This window comes from Herpailurus yagouaroundi, unplaced genomic scaffold (genome assembly GCF_014898765.1).
Source record: "Herpailurus yagouaroundi ecotype Mexico unplaced genomic scaffold, PumYag 202, whole genome shotgun sequence".
Taxonomy (NCBI): domain Eukaryota; kingdom Metazoa; phylum Chordata; class Mammalia; order Carnivora; family Felidae; genus Herpailurus; species Herpailurus yagouaroundi.
In genome coordinates, this window is record NW_024412433.1 from 6,594,089 (window position 1) to 6,611,492 (window position 17,404).

The window sequence follows — 17,404 nt, forward strand, 5'->3', positions numbered from 1 at the left end:
ATATTGAGCTAGCCCTGTGCTTGCTAGTGAGTGCTTATTCAATATAGTTGATGCTTAGGAAATATTCACTGAAGAATGAGTGAAGGAATGAAGGAATGAATGGAAAAATAAAGGGCAACTCCTCTCTCCTTGCCACCCTACCCCACCCCCACCGTGCTCTTTCATATCATTCCGTCTCATAACACCTGTTGCTGTCTGATGTGATCATGTTTGCTAGCTTTCCCAGTACTCTCGGTGGCCAGATAATGTCAGCTGCAGCGAGAGCTGGCCTGTCAGGTGTGTCCATCGCTGGAGGCCAGCACACCTGCAGCCATACCCAACACCCACAACCGCCCAGAGCGCACTTGCTGAGTGAAGGCTGAACTGTAGCGTGTGGGCCTGATCTGTGCAGGGGCATGGAAACAGGAGATCGAATCTAGTTGGGGGGGGGGGGGGGCGCCCGGAAGAGCTGGCAGGACTGTGGTTTGAATGGGGTGGAGTTATAAGGACGGGTGTAGGTTCAAGAATGGCTTCTGGGTTTCTTGCACAGGCAGAGGGAGAGGTGATGGGATCACTCACTAACACAGAAGGGAAGTCGATGGGGGCAGGGGGAATGGGGAGATGGATTTAGACCCAAAGGTGTCCGCTGGGTTTGTAATTGGAGGGTAACGGCTGCAGGGGCAACAGGGCAGATACGGCGCAATCCTTGAGTTGGAGACACTGACAAAATGATCATATGTGACGTTGTGAGATTCACGGGTTACAGGAGCGTTACATATAATCCCAAAGGCTTAGTGAAAGAAAATGTCATGTCGTGTTTAGAGAGATGTGGAAAACTCAATGGATGAGTCAGGGTTTGAGATGGGTTTTCACTGGAAGGGAGCGAAGGGAGGATCGGAGAGGACAGATATCCCTCACAGAGAGGACAACGTGAAGCAGGCCACAGAGGCAAGAAGGCAGACAGCACATCCGGAACACTTTAAGTAGAAAACAGGTGAGTAGTGAGAGGTACAGCATGAAGGGTGCTGGGGCCACAGTGGACTGCGAACATCACAATGAGGAGTTTCTAGAGTAGACACTGGGGAAACGCTGAAGCTTCTCGATAGGAAGTGTGACCTCAGGGTGGATCTCCTAGTGACGTGTAGGATGGGATGGATAAAATGAGATTCCACTGAAAAGGCGGTCATCCTAATGCAGGTGAGGCTCAGGGAAGGTCTGATGGGCAGAGGGGGAGCATAGGAAATGAAAGAAGTATTGTCCAGGCAACACAAATGGTCGGATTCATGGACAAAAGATGAAGTTTCAAATACAGCTGCAAGACTCTGATGCTGTATGAGAAGGATGATGGTGTTAAGAAATCATTCATTTATTCAACAAATATTTATTAAAAGCCTGTGATGAGCCAGGCACTGTTGAGGTGGCTGGGATACACCTCTGCGGAACCGAGAGCCTGTGTCTTCACGGAGCTGACCTTCAGGCGTTCATTCTGGGTCAGGGAATGGAAGTTTGAGGACTATCTACTTTTAGGAAAAGGAGGACGAAGCACAGCAGACAAGGGAGAAGGAGTCAAAGGGCAGAATATCGCAGGATAGAATATCATGGAACCAGGGAGCAGAGTCATGAAGAGGAGGCTATCAAGGGGGCAAGGTTACCCAGTGATGACTGATGATAACAGGGAACGGCCATTCCCACTGTGGTTTCCTAATCTTAACCTTTAGCTTCCTCCCGCTGGTCCTCTGCCTCTGGTTCTTCCTCTACGAACACTCCCTGAATAGTGCAGCCACACTCATCTCCCTAAAATGTTCCAAGTACAGGGGCACCTGGCTGGCTCCGTTGTACAGCACGTGACTCTTGATCTCGGGCTTGTGAGCTCAAGCCCCACGTTGTGTTTCGAGATTACTTTAAAACACTAAAATCTCAAGAAAAAAGAAAAAGTTCCAAGTACAAATCCCTTAGGATTTACTTTGACACCCGCTTTGCCATTTTATCTATCACTATTGCTGTTCTCAATCTCTCAGACCTTCCTGCTGATGTAAAAACGGTGTTCTCCCTGTCTTCCTCGTTGATTCCTGGATGGAAGCTGGATAAGAGAAAGAAGACGCCAGAAGTAGAGCCTGAACAGGCTGTTGAAATAGTCCACACTGAAGGTCTCCAAGGGGACGAGAGGGAAATTTTGAGGTTTTTACGTACTCCTGGGTATGCTACTTAGACTTGGTACAGACAAAATAAACACTGAGGATGTCATAAAGGTTTACGGTTATGTGAAACATTTTTCCATGAAAGAGCGTGGCAAACTTGAAGCCCTACAGTTTCCAATGTGCAGGTAACTTGGAAATTAGCCATGCCAAAAGATTAGTTTGGATTGCGAAAAGCAGTCAATATAAGCTCTTAAAACGTGAACGCACGCGTGGCCGGCGGACCAAACTGACCCACGCAACCCTGAACAGATGGCATCTCCAACGTAGCCCTCCCACCACGACTCCAGAACTCTGCGGGCAAAAGACTACATTGCCCATAAGGCGCCGCGCGGCGGGCCGGCGCTCTCGCGGGGCGTCCTGGGAAGCGTAGTCCGCGCGTTGCATAAATCCCTCACGCTCCGGGCCGCGAGACAGCGGCCCACGCAAGCATGGCTGCGCCCGGTTGGGGCGCGTACGTTTGTTTCGACCGTGGGTCTGGGCCGGCTCGTGGGGCTGGGCTTTAGGCAGTAAGTGAGGCTGGCGGCCGGGGTTCCCGGCGTGGGGACGTGGGAGGCGCACGGACGCTGTGGGTGGCACACCTGAGGACGGCGAGGCGAGGGGCTGCCCGGGCGGCCTCGGGACGCGGCGCCCTCCTGGCGTGGCGTCAGCGGTGCGCGGCCGCGGGGACCCCTGTCTCTTTGCGCCCCTGGGCTCCGTGGTGGCGTGCAGGGCCTGAGGGCCTGGCCTCGGGCCCCGGCGTCGGGGAGACCGGAATCCAGACCACGAATTCGAGGCCGGACGTTCAAGTTCCATTTTTTTGTGCTTTTTTTTTTTTTTTTTTCTTCTTCTGAGGAACGGGTTGAAAAGGAATATATTGCATTTCAGCGCTTCCTGTCCCTTAGCAACTGTGCTAGGCGCTTTGTATTTCTCATCTCCAAGTGACCCTCCTCCACTCTCGAGGTGAGACCTTGAGCGGGTCCAGTAGGTTCCCAGACCTAATGTTGGCATCACTGGATACGTGTTGGGGGGGCCTTTAGGCTCGTTGGTTTTAATGGCAGTTTTTTCTCCCAGTGAACCTCCTTCCCGCCCTCTGGCTTTGGGACCATGTCCTAAACTGCCGTAGAGATGAATTTGTTCCATTTAATTCCTTCGAGTGGCATAACTTGGTACAAGGAGTGTGAGAAGCTGAGATTTCAGGAGGTGGTTGAACGTCCCCAGGCCCTTATTAACTCGCAAGAGTCTAGGATTGGCTTTGCCACCCCAGCAGTAGATAAGGGTTAATGAAGGGTTTTCTTTCTTTTTTTCACTAGGGATTCCAGTATGCCTTTTTACTTTTTTTATATACATGTTTTTGTTTATTTAGAGAGAGAGAAAACAAAACGTGAGTGGGGGAGGGGTGGAATCTCCAGCGGGCTCCAGGCTAATCGCTCAGGGAAGAACCGACCTGGGGCTGGATCTCACGACTGTGAGATCATGACCTGAGGCGCAATCAAGAGTCAGACACTGAAGTGACTGAGCCACCCAGGTGTCCCTCAATATGCCTCTTTTAAAACAGCTATTATTTATTGCGAGCCAAACCCTGTGCACCAAGTGCCTTTCTTAAATTCTCTCAATTGGTTTAAAGGACCTTGAGTGATAGGTGGTATCCCATTGTATATGTAAAGAACACAGGTTAGGTAAGTTGCCTGCGGTAACACAGGCAGGGTGTCGTAGCAAGGATGAGAAAATCCAGGTCTTGCAGTCTCCAAAACCCCAAACTACTGGATAAATTTTGTAAGGAACGATTTAAAAGAGACATTCCCAAGCATAAGATAGGGAGATGTGTGGAAAATGTGTTTTAAAAATAAAAGCATTTGTGTAACCTGTCTTTTTTTTTTTTTTTTTTTAAGGGTAGTATTTAGTGTCACGATGTTTGGGGATCTGTTTGAAGAAGATTATTCCAGTGTGTCAACTTATCAGTATGGAAACGAGAAGAAATTAAAGACCAAGGTTTTGGAGCCACCGGCTCCTAGAGAATTCACCAATTTAAGCGGAATTAGAAATCAGGGTGGAACCTGTTACCTCAATTCCCTTCTTCAGACTCTTCATTTCACACCCGAATTCAGAGGTATGCCGTGTTACATGCATTTGATTAGTCAGTAATATGCACCCTTGTCTCTACTTGTAATCAATTGTGCAAAATTACAAAAGTATCTTAAAGTTGTATTCCACAGCATGGGTGTATTACTGCTGCTGAAAGACGTAAATTGGTAATTCTCTCTGTAGAGAAATGTGAAGCTTACATTATCTTAAATATATTCTGTGTGATCACGGTAGTTTTTAGTAACAAAAATAAGGCGATGAATTGCTTTTCTGATTCCTATAATTTAAAATACCACATAAAGACAATTTTGTCGTGAGTGCCAGCCTTCATTATTGTTATGCTATTTGTATTTTTAAAATTAAAAAAAAATTTTAATTTCACTGAAGTAATAAACACTCAAGTTACCTAAAACAATTAAATCCTGCCTTTTGGAGCAAGGACGGGATGTCCCCATTATTTATACAGTCCACAAATGTTTATCTGCAATTCTGAAATCCAGAACATTCCAATAACCTGGTCTGAACTTGTTTAGCCTCAGAACCCAACCACATGTGAGGCTGTTTATAGTCTTAGCTGTCTCACTTGGGTGGATATTCATACATTTATTCCAGGAATGTGAACTCCTTAATTAATGGATACTGTTTATCCCAGATCCTGCCGGGGATGTAATGTTAACATATATAATGCTTTCTTCTTACTACCTTTCTCAAAGCTGGAAATTCCAAAGACCCAAGATGTTAGACAAGGGACTATGTGCAAGGAACAGAAACACAATTAGGTCAATTAAAAGGGGGGTTTCCTACAAGAATATAAGGGAATCTCCTTGAAACCACTTACAGGGAGCCAGCCTAACCTCACCGGACCCTTGATTTCTTGCCACTGTATTTCTCTTTATGTTTGTACCATTCCCATCTCTGCAAACTAGCTTCCTCCACAAGGGTCTTAGTCTCTTGGTTTCAATATGAACATTACCTTCACGTGGCCCCTACTGGGGCCTTGAACCACACAGCTGAGCATGACTGTGCCTCTCAGCTCTCCACAGTGTCTCCTCATGCTGAGGACAGACAACCTGGCTCATCCTGTATCCAGTATCTCATCCCCCACTTCCCATCAGTACCGAATTTAGCAAAATTTTTTGACATTTTCTGTTGCTTCTTAGCTTGGAAAGACTTCCTGCCTCCAGAGATTTAGTAAATATTTACCATCATCCCCTTCCCAGGGTCATTCTAATGGATGAAACTACATGTGGGATTTCAGAGTGGAGCCATTTGTCCTTGACTCCATCTTCTCTATAAACATATCTCCCTAATGTATGCAGTTATTCCACCATTAGGGATTTTCAGCATAAATTTCAGCAGATTCCTAGGAGATTAAAAGTCTTTCAAACTTTAATACAGTTGCAGTAGAAAAGTAGCCTTGAAAAGAGACTGAGGAAGGTGATTGGTGGGCAGGCAGTCCAGGTCATAGAGAGGGCACCTGAGCAAAGATAGGGCTGAATGGAGATGGCCACTGAGCAAAAGCCCAGGCCATCTTATTCTCAGCAAAGGAGGTCACTGGCCAAGCCCATATCTTGGTGTGGACTATGCATTCCTTATATGGCTTAGCATGGATCCTGATGCCTACTGAAGAGGAGATACAGTTTTAGAAGGGGTAGGAATTGGCAGAGTACTGAGGGGAGAATAATTTTGGAACCTTCTGGCACAGTATCTTGAGTAGGGCTGGATTGGTTTCCGCTGTACTGGTTCAGGGTGACGGAGAGTAGTGGGAAATGATCGTAAAAGTCCTTGTATGGTTTTATGCTTTAACCTTTAGGTTTGTAGCTCATTTCTTCCCATTTCCTGCCTGGAGCTCAGAAGGAATGTAGCATTCGTAATAGTAATCACCTGGGCAGCAGTGTTCTGCAGAGGGAAACAATACCCATCCCATCCATTCTCTCCCTGGAGTAGATCAAAGTGTCCTAGTAGGGGTTCCCATGTGGTTTGAATGTTGACTTCCCATAAGATTCAGATATGCCCCATTGAGCGACATGCCTAGACTTGGGAGTATAAAACAGTTGTGGAGACTAGCACTCCAGGTAAGGTCACTACCATCTGTTACTACCCTTAACACAGAAAAGACATTGTTATCCTAAAAACGAAGGGTGTGATCTCAGAGATCAAGGTGGTCTTTCTCTTCAAAGATGGTTGAAAGCCTCACATGTGGCTTGTGAATGAACATGTGATACTTTTATATATTGTATGTTTCCTCATGTGGCTTTTGGGACCCACTGCCATAGGCAATAGAAAACCCTCAAAGATTTCTGATATTACTGTTTGTACTTTCATAAGCATCGTTTTCCTTGTGTAGATCTTCCCTAATGAAACCTTAGCATGCCACTTTATAGAGTCAGTGGTTAAAAGTAATGTTATCAGGAAATAAAATGTATGGAGTCACAGTGTAAACATTGCCACAATCATACTTCAGAATCTCTAACTGATTTTATTTACTGGAGGCTTTGGCTTTCTAAAACAGTTTTCTAAAATGAAATAATGACGTTTCTCTATCACTGATTCTACCTTTTTATTTAGAAGCCTTATTTTCCCTTGGCCCAGAAGAGCTTGGTTCATTCGAGAATAAGGATAAACCTGACGCAAAGGTATTAAATCTGTGATTTACAGGTGTTTTTGTGGGTTTTTTTTTTTTTTGGAGTATTGAGGAAATTTTTTTTTTAATGTTTATATTTATTTTTGGGACAGAGACAGAGCATGAGCAGGGGGAGGGGCAGAGAGAGAGGGAGACCTAGAATCCAAAGCAGGCTCCAGGCTCTGAGCTGTCAGTACAGAGCCTGACGCAGGGCTCGAACTCGTCAACCATGAGATCATGACCTGAGCCAAAGTCGGAGGCTCAACCGACTGAGCCACCCAGGCACCCCTGAGGAAATGTTTTTCTGAGTAAGGAATTAAGTTCTTTGCTCATAGAAATCCATAATTTTATTAATTACTGAATATTAATCTTTATTTTCAGAAAAGTGATTTGGCTCATACACGGTACTGGTAAAGGAATCTTCCTCCCTAAAAAGAATTATTTCTCCAAATATAGTGCTGGAGCGGCTTTACAGACACAACCTGATCAAGAAGATATTCGCAAATGACCCATACTAGCCTACCAAAAAATCTACCTAATACATATGTAACAACAACAAAACTTAGACACTGGTGCTGTTTTAATTTAGTAGTCTGGAAATAAACCACGTGAGGAATTGGTTTATTAAAAGTGCATTTCTAATCGTGTCCCTCCTTGCCTAAACACCGTTCAGAAGTTTATTGCTTTCAGGCTAACATCTGCACTTCGTAATAGTAGTCTTCTGTGATCCAGCCCAGTTCTTCTGAGACCACCTGTGTTGCGAAGAGGCAGTTTTTACCTATTTCCTTTTCTTCCCCATCTCCTGCACGTCATACTTTGTAACATGTAATAAAAATGTGGCGGCAATGACGTCAGATTGCCATAAAGGTGTCTAAAGTAAGTGAAGTCTTACTCTCACTTTAGATACTTAAGTCCAGTCTGCCCACGAGGCTCTGAGCAACATTCTCTGCCTGCCCTAACCCGCCCCACACCAGATAAAGCAGGAAGCAGGTGAGGTGGGTGCAGCCAGCCCTGTGAGGTGTCCGGACTCCAGAGTGAGTGAAAATTGTGACTGGAAAATTCCTCCTGGGGAGTGTGTCTCTGAGAGATTTTAGAGAGGGAGTGAACTAGTAGAGACTGAAACTGCTGTCAGTAATTGGGTGGTTTCTTAGAACTATTTGGGTGTTAGTATTGATCGTGTACCGTGTCGAGGTAGAAAACTCCAGATAGCTAAAGCTTTTTGGATTGAATTAGAATCTTAATAAAAAAGTGAATCTTAGTTCACCCCGTGTAATAGTTATAAACTTCCTCCTGGTTGAAGTGAATGGACTAGGAGAAAGGAGAAAACTGGTTTGCAGTTCCTTTAAAGCTCCCTGCCCCCAACGACACTTAAAGGACCTCATTTAGAGATGCAGACCTCATTTGCTTCTCTTTCAGGTTCGAATCATCCCTTTACAGTTACAGCGGATGTTTGCTCAGCTTCTGCTCTTAGACCAGGATGCAGCGTCCACCACGGACCTCACTGACAGCTTCGGGTGGACCAGCGATGAGGTATGAAGGCCAGCTTCTCCAAGGAACAGAGTTATCAGCAATAAAGAGTAAATGTTGGTTTAATAACAGTATCTGACTTCCTTTCATTTTGTCTTAGGGTCTCAAGAAATAGATGAAATATTTGCTTTTCACGTTCAATAATTACAAGCCAGAAATCTATTTCTAGACACTTGCTCTATGCGAGATTTTATGAATGGGTGTGATTTGGCTTCGGAGAGAGGGTTGTGGACATAGGCAGAGGACACGGGGAGACTTGTACAGTCCCTGTCCTTCATATAGTCTAGTTGAGATCATGGTGTCTATTACATGGAAATTCTCATTTATGTAACAAATTGCTAACCAGCTTAAAAAGTGGCCGACAACAATTCTGTCTGCCTTGATGGCATGCCTTTGTGTTTGAATCTGGGTATTCTCATTGGAACATTTGCTTCAAGGAAAATGGTGAAAACATTCTTAGCTGGTCTTTTCATTTTTCTGTCCTGCTTCCCTCCTGACTCCTCATTTTCTTCCCGTATCCTACTGTGTGTGCACGGTCTCTCGTTTTCTGTTGGAGTCTAAAGGGTACTTCACTACATGCAAACACTAAACATGTCAGCAGCGAGTAAAGGTGCTTGTTGTCGATATTGATGAGCTGTGATTTTTTAACGGAGTAGATGTATTCTTACAAGAGACAGGTGGGGAGACTATTGCAGAATTTAAAGAGGCAATGACCAGAAAAATGTAACATTGCCTTCAAAAATAAACTTCGAACTGTGGTCTTCTAATGACGAGCAACTCCTAAACCAGATGATGCTGTGAGGTTGAAGAGGTACGGCTTGGGTTTTGAAGTGAAGTGGGGTATTACACAGTTAAGTTTCTGGGTTAGAGCAGGCGCTTAGGGTCAAGTCCTTCTTCTTTCCTTGTTTTAAAAATGACAGCTTTGCGGGACGCCCTGGTGGCTCAGTCAGTTAAGTGTCCTACTCTTGGTTTTGGCTCAGGTCATGATTTCTCAGTTCGCGAGTTCGAGCCTCACATCGGGCTCTGCGCTGACAGTTGCAGACCCTGCTTGGGACTTCTCTCCCTCTCTCTCTGCCCTCTCCCGCTTATGCTTGCTCTCTCTCAAAATAAATGAATAAACTTAAAAAAATAAAAATTATAAAAACATTTAAAAATGACCACTTCGTTGAGCTATAATTCACATGCCATAAAATTCACTCATAAGGGTACAAGTCAGCAGCTGTTCAGTATGTTCACAGACTTGTACAACCATCACTGCAGTCAGCTTTAGAACGTTTTCACCACCCCAAAAAGAAACCCCATACCCATTAGCAGACACTCTCCCCCCAGACCCTGGCAACCACTCATCTACTTTCTACCCTTATGGATTTGCCTGTTCTGGACATTTCACAGAAAGGGAGTCATACAATATGTGATCCTTTGTAACTAGCTTCTTTCACTTAAATCATGTCTTCAGTTTCGTTTGTGTTGTTCACATCAGCACTTCATCCGTTTTTATTGCCAAGTAATATTGTACAAGAGGGATATGCCACACTGTGTTTCAATCTAGTCATCTGCTGATGGATTTTCCTTTTAGATCATGAGCTGCCACTGAGTTGCTGATTTCATACTCTTAAAGCATTGAAAACCTTATTATTTATTACTTTCTAAATAAAACCTCTCAGGAAACCCTCTAGGACTGGTAGAGAGGGACTCTGAGGCACCTTTTGCAGCCTCAGAGTTATTCAGAAACGGAGCCTGCAAACTTCCACACGGTCCCTTCAGAGCCAGTGATACTGGAGAAATTTACATGCTCTAGTATCTCAAAAACTCAAGAAAAAAGATCCTGAAGCCCACGTCTTGCTCCAGCTTTCATCCACTTTATCAGCTTCTTTTCACTCCCTCATGGTCTCTACTTCTGCACCTTTCATTTGTCCCTCTACCTCCTTTCTACCTTCTTGTCCAAGCTACTCATGACATCCACGGGCCAAGTTCCAGGAGACACTTTTCTGTTCTGAGCAGGCTCTCGAGAGCACTCCCTGCCCCCCCTCCCCCCTTAAAGCACCAGCTTCTGCTGCTTCCTGTGACTCTCTCCCGGCCCCGGCTCTTCCTCCTCTGCTCCACTTCTGAGTGTTGGCGTCCCCTTGGCTCTGGATTATCACTTGTGCTTAAGGCGCTCGGTGTGTTCACACGCAGCTGCATGACCCCTGGTGGAGTGAAGCAAGTTGCTTCAGAATTTTTCTCAGCGCTGTGTTCGTTGGTCTGCATGTGCAAACAGTAAATTCTGGTTCTTTTCAAATGCTGGTAATTCGGATCCCCTGATGTAAGGGAGATTTCGCTGTGCATACGCCGCCGGCTCTTAGACACTGCTCTGTGCCTGCTGTGTTCTCCCTCCTCTCCTGTGGTGTGGCCGTGTGTGTGGTTTCCCACAAGAATGAAAGCACTTTCCTGTTTTCAAGTGAGTTGAGTTATATGTACACACTGAACACACCTGTTCATGTTTTCATTTTGTAGTGAAAGTAAAAACTGGTGATCTCTTCACCTGCTCTCCGTTTGCTTAGCCCAGTCATCCTTGTATTTGATCAAGGCTTAACTTCGGATTTCTAGATAAATCTTATGTTTTGTAACTAATACCACTTTAAAAATCTGTTTTTAAAAACCTGAAGCACAAAATCACATTTAAAAGTTACCTGTTTTATAGGAAATGAGGCAGCATGATGTGCAAGAACTGAATCGAATTCTCTTTAGTGCTTTGGAAACTTCTTTAGTCGGGACCTCCGGCCATGACCTCATCAATCGTCTGTATCACGGGACCATTGTTAACCAGGTTGTTTGTAAAGAATGTAAGAATGTCAGTGAAAAGCAGGTGAATATATATACGAGAGTGTTTTAGTAATAAGTTATATCATAAATTATAATTCTCATAATTAAATCTGTGATCTGTAATACCACATGAGGATTAAAGCGTTTGTTACTAGAAATAACTTTATCAGTTATTTTCTTTTACTCCAACTACACCTAAATCCTGAGTTTATGATTCAGATTTCTTCATATAAACTCAAAGAAGCAAATATCTTAAAACGTAGCTTTAATCTTTTCTTCAGTACTCTAATCTTTAGAAAATAGATTTGGGGAATGTTTATAGGTAGAGATCTGTGGCCTCATGAGCAGACCCAATTTCATGGTTGGTTGGAGTATTGTAACAAAAGTTAATTAAGGAAGTGATAGAAATAGAGAATACTAAAGAATGTTTACATTGACAAACACCTATAATTAAATATTGGATTTAGTTTATTAATATCCTTTAGAAAATTCATTTGTATGTGTGAGCTTATGTTGTCCATTTAATCTACTTGAAAATTAGATATTGGAAATTTGCTCCTGTAAATATAATGTCTCTGCTTGCTTTATAAATCTTATGCAGCACATAATTGCATCACTGAACAGTTGTCCCTTAATAGCCTCTTTTTATTATGGCAAGAGTTCTAGAAAATTGCTGTATTTGACTGTATGAGTAAAATATTAAATGCCATTTTCTTTTTTTTTTTTTTAATTTTTTTTTTCAACGTTTATTTATTTTTGGGACAGAGAGAGACAGAGCATGAACGGGGGAGGGGCAGAGAGAGAGGGAGACATAGAATCGGAAACAGGCTCCAGGCTCTGAGCCATCAGCCCAGAGCCCGACGCGGGGCTCAAACTCCCGGACCGCGAGATCGTGACCCGGCTGAAGTCGGACGCTTAACTGACTGCGCCACCCAGGCGCCCCTTAAATGCCATTTTCTAAATGTTGCATTAATTGCTTCTTTGGATATATGTATATATTCTTTTCCTTTTTTTTTAATGAAAGAGTTGGGGTAAAAAAAAACTTTGGTCCTTTTTGCCTGTGCTGATAGAGGATTTGGTCAGCTTAATTTGGAAATATTAAGACGTTGTGTGTCTTTGGATTACCATATGATTGACTTAACTACACTGTAATAATTCACAAAATAATTTTAAGACATAATGTACATGAAGGCACCTAATAAGTTATAGACATCAACTTTTCATAGGTACATATTATAAACTACATATAAATGTTGCTTCTATTCCTTTAGATTTCCACCATGAGCTAGTTAGTACTGTCATTTTACAGTCCCTGTAATCCCTTAGGGCAATGCTGTTACACCCACAGAACTATGTATGATTGAAACTGATCAGATTTCACGTGTTTAGAAGTTATAAGTAAGTTGCAATTGAAATGCAGTTACAGCAGACTTGACAGACTGCTGTTTGCAAAATACTGTCCTCGTTTCAGAACAATACCTTTTTATGCTGGCTCAAAATAATTAATTTTCTTACAACTCCCGTAAACCAGCCCTAGCAGAAGATGAAGAAGCGGGGTTTACATTAGAGGGTCCAGCCCTGCCTGTGCCATTCTAGCCTAGAGACGAGACAGAACTCGTAAGCACTGAACACATACGCTTCTCAGTCCAGATGTGTGTTCAGTGGCTTATTTTCAACTAAAGTAAGTTTCACTGTAGCTGCCGGGAACTTACAGACTAGTTCGTGACATATTTTAGGCCAAATTACAATTTGATTTAGGGTAATATTGTGTGATGAATTTCATAGTATCCAATCAGGCCATCTGTCCCCTCATACTACGTACAGTGTTTTAGGGAAAAGTTATCTCTTATTCCCAACATATGTAGGAGTTGGTGATATGTTTGTGAACCACTGTGAAATTGTTTTCTTTCAATATGACATTCATGTGTGTTTCAGGAAGACTTCTTAGATCTCACAGTAGCAGTCAAAAACGTATCAGGCTTGGAAGATGCACTCTGGAACATGTATGTAGAAGAGGAAGTTTTTGACTATGACAACCTGTACCACTGTGGGACTTGTGACAGGCTGGTTAAAGCAGCCAAGGTAAAGACCTGCCTTCTCTTGGGCGCCCCCTCCGCACTCGGCAGCACCAAGGTTTGTCAAGTGAAGCCAACTTGCGTGAGACAGTCTGGAGGATACACAGGAAGCCCCTAATTGCAACCGAGGAGTGAAAACACCTTTCCATTCCACAGATCTGTATTTAATTTTTTACAGTAAAGCATTTTTTTTTTAAGTTTTCAACCCAACAGTTCTCACAACTTCTTTCCCTCCCAAGAAAAATATATCTGTACCTCAGCATTTCTTAAAACCCCCTTTTTTTTTTTTTTTTTTTTAAATAGACTGCCCATATCCTTGCTTTTGGCAAAGTCCCACTAGGAAGAAGGCGGTATGTTTTTGTTTCTGCCAAAAAGCTCATTGCGCTTTTCTTTCTTTGCCTCCTGCTGTGACAACAGACGGCCTCATTTCCTGCACATGCGGTTATTTTACGATACTGACAGATAACACCTCCCTGACTCTAGCAAATCGAATAAGCCCTTTCCTCCTCCCACAGAGGAGGGAAATACTCAGCCAAAGTGCTTCCTTTCTCACTGTGGGGATGACAGGAGGGCTAAGCCGTAGTGACTAAGCCACTGCTGCCAGATGATGCCATAGGCTGCCCGGTCAGTGGTTACTGAGCACTGGCTTCAGGAGCCACCACCGAAGATGGGTCTTTGCAGGTATTCTGTCCATCCCTAGAGCTGACAGTTACTAAATTTTCCAACAAAATGAGGACTGATTTCGATAACACATAATACTGATTTAGCTCCTGGAGGTTGTAGGTGAGAATGTAAAAAACAAATAAAAAACGAAAAACAAACTCCATGCCTGTAGCTTTTCACAATAGGATTTGAAACCAGTGTGAATGTAACATTCTTTAGTATGCATTTCCATCTAGCCTTTGCCTTTTTGTGACACACGGAGAGGTTCATTGTTTTGCTTATTTATTTGGTATTTCACCTTTGGTATCAAAACTACAGTCTAGTAAAATAAATATAAAATTCAGAGGATGAAAGGTCTCGGAAAGATACATAAACACGTTCTTTGTTTTGGTTGAACTTAATTAGCACATTAGTAAAACAAGAACCCTGAGCTCAACAAAAGCAGTTCTTGTATGTCAGTGGTATGTCATTGGTTTAATTTTTTTTCAATGGAAATTTTTTGATCTTGATATTTTTTAAATTGCATCCTAAATTTCAGTTTGGTCGTGCTACCTAAATTAATGTAGATTTCCTTATTCTGAGCACAGTCACTTTTCTCAGCCTTGTTGTAGATGAGATACTCGGGTTTTTTAGGTGTATTTTTTTTTTTTTTAACTTCTTGGAAAATCTGCCATGTCATGTTGCCATTTTCTCACTTAACTTTTTTTTAACCCCCAATTTGTGGAATTGTCTTAAATATATTTTTAAGAACGTTAGATATTTGTATGTAAGGATGATAATACCATTAACGATGATTTAATAGATGAGAAGGTTTTTTTGCCACCCCCTAGCCAGCATACCATTAGAGCTAAGACACTGGGGGGAAGCTGATGACTTTTAAATAAAAAGCAGCTTCATTTAGTGCTTTGTCTTAAAACAAGGAAACAAAAATATTTTTTTATCTGCTTTAAAGGGCATTCATTATAAAACCCCAATCATTGGGTCCTTTGTCCTGGGTGAAGGAGGAAGGTGAAACACCAGGGCTCATGCAGGGAGGGAGCACTGTTAGAACGGGGAGCACCAGTTACAACATGTTTGTTGGACAGCTTTGATTTTGGGATATCCGCGCTAAAAACATGAACTCGGGTTGTGACTTTTTAGTTGTAAACATAAGTAAGTGATAAATCACCTTTGGTCCCATGAAATAGATGAGTTCATGTCAGCTGAATTGAATCCAAGGTGATGAATTTATGTGATTTAAGGGCATTATTTCTCTTAAAACTACATCATGGGTTGCCTTTTCAGATCTTAAGATATCTTACATATTCTTTTCTATAACTCTGCTTTTTAAAAAACTGTAAAAATTTTTCTTTTAACAGTCGGCCAAATTACGTAAGCTGCCTCCCTTTCTTACTGTTTCGTTGTTAAGATTTAATTTTGATTTTGTGAAGCACGAACGATACAAGGAAACTAGCTGTTACACGTTCCCTCTCCGGATCAATCTCAAGCCTTTTTGTGAACAGGTTTGAACTCTTTATTTTGAAATTTTTTCTTTTACCCTGTCAGGATTTAATCTTTATCGGCCTGGTTTTCAGTTGACTTACTGCAGAATCTTCCAACCTGGCTCTGTTAACATTTTGAGTTGGGTCATTCTTTGTTGTGAGGTCTATGTCCCATGCATTGTAGGATTTTAAGCCGCACCCCTGGCCTCTACCCACTAGATGACAGTAGCACCCCACCCTCCCACCCCACCCCTAGTAGTGACAAAAATGTCTTCAGACCTTGCCAAATGTCCATGTCTCCTGGGGGGAGAGGGTTGGTAAAATCAGCCCCAGCTGAGAACCACTGGTTTATTACAGTCCTTTTGAATTTCTGAAGTATGGTTTGTTCTCAGTTCTTTTTATTAAACTCTCCTTGGAAGATCTTTGAAAGGAAAATTTAAGAACAAAATTAGAAATGATCCTACATTAGGAGAGGTTACCATTAATTAGTACTTTGCTATTTGGATTTAGTTTACATGAGATGCAGTAATGAATTACAAATGTAGAAAGTGAACAGGTAATGGGAACTTTGCTAGAGTTGATAATCCTTGAGGCACGTAATTTGAAAACAAATTATTACAAGCAACCTACTTTATAAGCCATTTTAAACTATTGTCTATATAATCACTATACATGCCAACATCAGAGCCACGAGACTGCTGTGTTTCTTATTTACAAATCATTATTTATATGTTCATTAAGACCAGGACATTTATTAATTAACTGCTGAATTTCTATGTTTAAAAGTAATATTTCATTTATTCTTAAATTCAGATGGGCCTTCCTCTACTTCAAGCCTAATTTCTTAGCTTTTTGGGTTTTATTTTATTGGGACATACGGAATGAGCAGTTTTTCCAGCATAAGTTAATATACTTGTCCCCCTCCATTTACTGCCTGAATAAAACAGGATAATTGAGTTACTTCTTTTTTTTTTCCAGTTTTACTGAGAAATAATTGATAGACATCACTCTGTAAGTTGAAGGTGTATAGCATGATAAGTTTTGATTTACGTATATTGCTAAATGATGGCCACCACAGGTTTAGTTAACAGCCACTGTCTCCTATAGAAAAACTTTAGGCCCTTTTTAAAAAAGTAGTTTGTCACATTATTTTAACATACTTTGAAATAACAGAAGTGAAATAGGTAAAACATTGAGCACTTAGCTAGGAAATTGACCATAATTTTACTTTTCGATTTCTATATTAATGAAAAAAATTATCACTTTGCATCTGTTTGTATCTCTCATCTTTTGCCTGAACCAGAAATACTAGTTACTTTCCAAGTAAATAAGTTTCTCAGATAATTGGCACCTTTCAAGTAAACTATCAATGTTTATGCTCTTTTCTCTTATAGAGTGAATTGGATGACTTGGAGTATGTTTATGACCTCTTTTCGGTTATTATCCACCAAGGTGGTTGCTATGGAGGACATTATCACGTGTATATTAAAGATGTCGATCATTTGGGAAACTGGCAATTTCAAGTAAGCATAGAAATTAGTTTAGAAGTATCTTTGCACTTTTTCCCTTTTTTGGTCTTACTGTTTTGGTGAAAGTGACCTTTTGCCATTTATTATATGTATTTACCCTAGAAAATTTTTATAGGGAAGCAAAGTTAATAGTTAGAAGTTTTAAATTTTTATTTCTAAAACGTTTCATACAGAAGAAAAACCAGCATAGTACAAACACTTTCTATATATTCTTCACCTGGATTCTTTAGTTGTTAACAATTCACCAAATTTGGGGCACCCGACTGGCTCAGTCAGAAGTGCACGTGGCTCTTGATCTCAAGATCCCCACATTGAGGGTAGAAATTACTTAAAGAGGGACGCCTGGGTGGCTCAGTCGGTTGAGCGTCTGACTTCAGCTCAGGTCATGATCTCACAGTTTCTGAGTTCGAGCCCCACATCAGGCTCTGTGCTGACAGCTTAGAGCCTGGAGCCTGCTTCAAATTCT

The 17,404-nt window shown here is 42.1% G+C and overlaps 1 protein-coding gene across 13 annotated transcripts in view; it reads left to right on the top strand.

Moving 5' to 3' along the window:
• The first annotated feature begins 2,547 nt into the window (after positions 1-2,547).
• The window catches only part of USP40 (ubiquitin specific peptidase 40), an 89,476-nt gene continuing 74,619 nt past the window's right edge, over positions 2,548-17,404 (top strand). For 5 of the 13 annotated variants that reach the window (XR_005783196.1, XM_040450629.1, XM_040450630.1 and 2 more), the window contains exons 1-9: positions 2,548-2,683; positions 3,009-3,116; positions 4,046-4,263; positions 6,807-6,874; positions 8,278-8,391; positions 11,069-11,233; positions 13,126-13,272; positions 15,287-15,430; positions 16,804-16,932. Coding sequence is in view for 12 of the 13 variants with exons in the window: in XM_040450629.1 (XP_040306563.1) it covers positions 4,065-4,263; positions 6,807-6,874; positions 8,278-8,391; positions 11,069-11,233; positions 13,126-13,272; positions 15,287-15,430; positions 16,804-16,932 (966 nt within the window). In the remaining variant the exon portion in view is untranslated. The other 8 variants (XM_040450639.1, XM_040450628.1, XM_040450626.1 and 5 more) reach the window with 8 other exon arrangements.